Below are 6000 nucleotides of genomic sequence, written 5' to 3' on the forward strand. Positions count from 1 at the left end.
AATTGTTCGCACAAATTCTGGATTTACATTTTACATACCCCACAGGATCTTCAGGTGGCTCCCAGCCTATACCAGTAGGACCACAACGCAGGCCCTCGTCACCAGCAGGCTGGATTACAGGAACACACTATGTAGGGTTCACCGCACGCCTCCAGAACAGACTACAGATCATACATACAAAAAAACTCAGCAGCAAGACTCATCCTCGACCTCCCCAGAAGGACCACCTCACACCGCACCAAAAGAAGCTTCACTGGCTCCGATCCAAGAAGTTAACCCACACATACAAAGCCCCGTACAAGAAGGACCAGCATCCATCAACAAACTAATGACCTTCTACCAACTGACCAAACTCCCAAGATCCACTTCCTTCTTCCTCACAGACACCGCCCGGATCCACCAAAGCAACAGCAAAGGACACTCCTCCTCAGATCTGGCAGCCAAAACTTGGAACGTTCTTACCCCGCACCACAGGTCCACCTCATCGCTCTGGGAATTCAAAAAAGGACTCAAGACCTGGCTGTTCGAATGAAAAGGTCACCACGAAGCAGTCAGCAACTCCAGCACCTCGAGACCCTCATGGGGGATTTGCCACACTGTACAAATCCTTGAATGAACCAATGATTGACAACAATGAACCACCAGTAAGAGGAAGCATCCCAAGGTCATGGCAAGGTTTGATCCTAAACTGGACTCAAGACTGTGGATACATGTTGCACTCCCGGTGGATGACCTCACACCTGGAGGTGGACGAGTACACCCCTTTGATGCCATTAAGGACCTGGATAAATAAATGACAGTCATTCCAGTAGGTCTAACATGTATAAGGAGAGGGCCAAGTTGTTAGCTTTGGCAATGCTAGTTTGTAAAGCATTGCTAAAAAAGTAAATATTTCATATTTCAGGAGGAAAAAAAACAAGTATAACTTAAAGTATCGCAAAAGATGTACATAGAGATCAATATGTTACGTGTTTATTCTCAAATAATTCTCACAGGAAAGGAACAAAATTTACAAAGGATGTGTGAGAATTCAAACACATGGTTCCAGTGCCTAATTTACTGTGCACAGGAGTCTGAACTGAAACAAATTGTCTGAGCACTGGGTGCTCTGCAGCAGCCTGGGAAGCAGCCTTACAGATGTTCCCGCCTAGTGCCATAACTGCTGCCTGGGCTTTTTTGCAACATGTGGAACGCAGGAGAGAAGACAAAAACCAGCTTTATAAAAAGTGGCTCTGCTTCCACATTTGAGCTGGGAGGGGTGGGGGCCAGTATCGAAAGTACAGGGTGGTGAAGCAGCACATGGGAAAGAGCAAGAACAGATGCACTCCCATGAAGAGCTCAAAGAAAAGAAAAAAATAGTTCCTATGTGTGTACTGTGGAAGGTTACAGGTCACCCAATCAAAAGGATACTAAAGAAACAATGCTCCAGGGGAGTGAAAAACACATGAGAAAGGAAAGTAATTGGCCAAGAATCAAACAAACGAAATTGACAAGAAAGGCAGCCAATGAGTAACAATGGGCGGATCCAGGGTGCATTGTACGCAATAGGTCTTCAATAAATAAAATACAAAAATGCAGTTGTCCAAAACAGAAAAAAGCTAAAAAAATAAATAAAAAAAAATTAAAAAAACACGTGTCACCCGATGCAAATGGAGTAGAGTTTCCTTCAGTGACCGGAAACATTGTACCAATGATTGAACCAACACTGCGGCGGGGGTGGGGGTGAAGGGGGGTTAGGGGTGTCTCAGGTTCAATAGCTTGTATATAACCGCAGGGTATTATTGGGGTACTGGGTAAGTCAGGTATGGCTTCACTATCAACTATATGTCATAATGACAGGATCTGTGGGCGGCAAACCCAGGACAGAAAGAAAATCTAACTAGTTGCAGAGTGAGAGACAGCAAGGGCTTCAAAAGAAAACCGAATAAAGTTAATCTAATCTGCTTACCCTTTGAAGGGCTCTTTCATATGTCGGTTTCAAAGGAAAACACGGTATTTCTTGGGTCCAGAGGGAACGCCTCTCCCTGCCTGACAGATCCGGAGATTTCATTAAAGGCTCCGTCAGTCCTGGAGTGCCCTTCAAAGCCCCGCTTGCTGCCCTGTAATTGGGGGGGGGCTCTCTCAGTCTGACGGGTTTCCACTGTCGGCCTAATTAATGAGCAGGAGATTAACTGAGAAGCCAAATGAGACGGTAAAAAAACATATGAATTTTGCCATCTCCCCAAAGCATGTATGTCAATGAAGCAGTTATGGAACACTCATCTCTGAAAGCGATGCTTTATGTCCGAGACTGAAATAAAACCTGATATTCCGAACAAAGGCAGGATTTGTCTAGGATTTCGATAAAATATTAGAGGATTTAATTAGTAGCCATTATTTTACATTTTGGGTTTCCAGAGCGTTTGATTGGACAGTCTCTTCCCCTCGCCCACCCACCCCCCAACTTTAAAGGGCATTGGTATTTCTACTTTGTTTAGATTTTAAGACACGCGTGGACCAATACGCTTCAAAAAACATTAGCCTATTAAACCCTTTACAGACAGATTAAAAACATTTTACACATATAAATAACTCTCGTGCAATTAAGTTTACATTTACAGCCTTTTCTGACTGCATTAAGAAGCGCCCGCTACTGCCACCTGGTGGGTGGCACGGCATCAGAAGACCAGCGGACTCCAATATGAGTCATTATTACACTGTGGGTAATTCTGCTTTTCCGTCATCACCGCTGGGCGCAGCTGTATGAACTGACGTCATTGTAAGTAAAGAAAAGGGGGACTCTACACGCTGTCAATGAACCTAAACAACATTTGTAGCCACAAATTTGAGTTTGACACATTTAGTGAGTGCAGCGCTGCTACTGATAACTCCAGAATTCTGTGAAAGGCGCACTGATGGCTTCTTCATGGCAATATAATTATTATCAGCAAAAAATGAATCACACCTTTTAATGTCACCACAACAAGCTCAAAAAAATGAGGCCTGGCATTCCTCTTGGGTGCTCTTCACCCAAACCACCATGTATAGTGTTCCAGCAGCCCACAGCCTCCCGGGGCAGTAGAGACACGGGGTGGGCCATTGACCCCTAGACAACGCGCCATCTTGTGTTCCACCAACCCACACCCTCCCAGGGCAGAAGAGTGGTGACACGGGGTGGACCATTACCCCCTACACAACGCGCCATCTTGTGTTCCACCAGCCCACAGCCTCCCGGGGCAGAAGATACAGACACTTGTGACAGAGGGAACCACTGGTCTCAACACAACGTGCCACGCCTTGTGTCTCACCCACTCACACCCCCTGGGGCTGGGCACAGGCTGGTGACTGAGAACCACTGCTCAATATACACCCTGTAAATTCGAGCCTGTGTGTCCCATCCGCTACTTCCGGCTCCAAATAAGACCGGCTTCTCAATCACCAATGGCACAGCCGCCCCCACAGGAGCGCACCCTCTCACCTCATGCTATTGGCTGTTTGATACATCATCCTCCCCCACCTCGGGACTGCTTGTATTGTAATTGAGGCTCACAGTTTTCCACTTTTGCTGGTTTTTTAAAGACAGAAACCACCTATTTCTTCATTTGCATACATTAATAAGTGTGAAGCAAAAATCACAAAATAAGACTTAAAATGACTGCCAGGGGAGATAAAAAGAGGCAAGGCGGTCCAAGCTTTAAACATCCGCAGCTGGGGGTCGGTTTATTCGACAACGCTGACGAGTACCAGACGTGCATCATGCATGTCTTCTTGCGGCACTAACCCTGGACTCACTTGTTCACACAATACAAATACGGATAAATGCGGGTGAAAATCAGCAAGAGGCGAGTTTATACAGACAGAAGGAAAGATTAAAAAGAACATCCCTAAACCCCTGCGCCCCGATGATAATGAGGGGCTATTTTAATTACATCCCAAAAGTACACGGAATCATATCCTTATCTCGCGGATGCGTCACGCACAGAAAGCTATTTTGTACCTTTTCCCCCACTGCAGTCGCCGGCTCTCAATAGCAAGAACCGAGACCTGTTGGCGGGTATGCAAGTAGCTTGTGAGGTGAAGCAGCGGCACTTAAAAAAAAACACAAAAAAATTAAAAGGCCGCTTTTCCCTTTAAGGGGGAGTGTTAGTACTTGAGTTATGTGGTCGGGGTTTTCGGTCCCTTTGACGAGGCGGGAGGATGGGGTTGAGGTGGTACAGAGCGAACATGGCATTAAGGAACGGGGTGAAAGGTCGAGGGGTTTGTAAAGGGCACTAGACATCAACACAGTATTTCTGGACCAAAAACAAGGCACACATTAGAACTCTATGCAATTGTTCACTCCACAGCGAGGAGTGAGCAGCTAGGACTGCATCAGTCACTTTTCTCGAGTTAAAAGTCGCTATTTTCGTTTATTCAGAGACCCTTTCCGGTTGAAGAAAAGAATTGGAGGCAAGAAAAGTAAGCAGGAAAGATACATGTCTAGATCCCCTTTCTTTAAAGTATGTAAGAAGAATGAGGTCTTGCTAATAGGTGGTCATCAGTCACAAGTCTGAAATAGCGCCTCTGTATCTCCCGCAACGCAATTAGGAGCTAAAACAAGCCTCTGGTGTTGGAGGGACCCCAAACTCGCTCCCTGCGGGGCAGAGGGCTCAGACAGGCTGAGCAGGTTGGACCCCCCCAGTCAGAGCGCAAGGTGTATGTTAGAATAACGGCACAAAGGACCCCCCCCCCCCCTTTATGCGGAGAGACATCACGAGTGTAGTAGCGCTTCGAGGCCTGTGCTCGCATACCTCCTCAAAGACAGTCCCCACGGCTGCCATCCCACCGCAGGAAGAAGGGAGCTCGCCTGCCTGGCCTCTGCTCACCTGCTGCCCATCAGAGCGCCTCCATCACAGACTGGGGAGCTGTGCCGAGAACAAGAGGCCACGGGCCTAGGGGCTGCGCTCACCCAAGGCCGCAGCACAGGTACCTCTGGAGCCAGGGGAGTGACAGCAGGCCCTTCCCCCAGGACCTTTCAAGAGCCTTGAGGCGGGTCCAGAGGCCTGGGCCCAGCTGGGGGCGATCAGTGGTTACAGGAGCACGGCTCTCGAGGCCTTAAAGGCACAGACGGGTCATGGTGTTGGTGCAGGGGCATGGGTGGGCTGTGAGGAATCAAATACTGTGCAGAAGGACTCATTACATAAATCGCCGGTTATCTGAGGTACACTGCTGCCGAACGACCCCATGTGACGTGTGTCAACTTCATCCACGCCTGGCCTTTAGCCAAGGATACAATGCATTCTGGGACTTGTAGTTTTTCTCTGATTGTAGGTGTGGGATGAAAAGTCTCACTATTCAAAGCTCTCGTTACACTCGGGATTTTGTGATTAATAATAACAAACCATTCGTGCACCCCAAATACAACAAAACACTGCACTGTCTGAGCTAATACCAGCTGTGCAGTGTCCACAGCACTGTGCTTGGGGTGCAGTCCCACAGCAGCCCAGTCACCCCAAGCAGAGGGTTGGAGGGCTCGTAGTTACGCAGCACTGCCAGGGACCCCGTGTCCAGTGTCACACCTTCAGCCACATCTGGCACTCTGGCTAGTGCATTCTGGGACTTACAGGGTTCCTTACCTAAGGGTGTGCGCAGCAAACAGATCACTGAATTTGAAGTGCTGCTGGCTAAAAGTCCAGGCAGCCCACACCAGGAGACCGCCCACTTGCAGCCTCCACTGTGCTCACAGGTCTCTGGGGCGATGGCGTGTGTACTGGTATCAAATGCAACAAGCATTGGCATAGCCAATAGGTCTCGCCTTTAGGACCTTATAAGTGTTTAGCCATGCAACAGTTGCGTAAATAAATACTTATAAGGTCCCAAAAGCGAGACCTATTTGCGAAAGTGATCGCAATCACGATCAAACATCAAAGCGGCCGTGGGGCCGAAAGTGAAAGTAATCGCGGTAAAACGTGGTGCGCGCGCCCGCGCACATGCACTGTAGCTCTAGGCTGGCCTGGTAGCACTTTTTGGAGCCCTCTCAAT

General features: G+C 48.1%; 1 protein-coding gene across 5 annotated transcripts in view; it reads right to left on the reverse strand.

Moving 5' to 3' along the window:
* Positions 1-4995, reverse strand: part of LOC146829696 (uncharacterized) — a 462485-nt gene extending 457490 nt beyond the window's left edge. For 2 of the 5 annotated variants that reach the window (XM_085608407.1, XM_085608402.1), the window contains exon 1: positions 4770-4981. In XM_085608407.1, coding sequence (XP_085464533.1) covers positions 4770-4799 — 30 coding nt within the window. In that variant the 5' untranslated portion in view covers positions 4800-4981. Of the gene's footprint in view, positions 1-4769 lie in introns of all 5 variants that reach the window. The other 3 variants (XM_085608408.1, XM_085608401.1, XM_085608403.1) reach the window with 3 other exon arrangements.
* Positions 4996-6000: the final 1005 nt, after the last annotated feature.

Source organism: Triturus cristatus, chromosome 5_2, assembly GCF_964204655.1.
Source record: "Triturus cristatus chromosome 5_2, aTriCri1.1, whole genome shotgun sequence".
In the NCBI taxonomy this organism is placed as follows: Eukaryota; Metazoa; Chordata; class Amphibia; order Caudata; family Salamandridae; genus Triturus; species Triturus cristatus.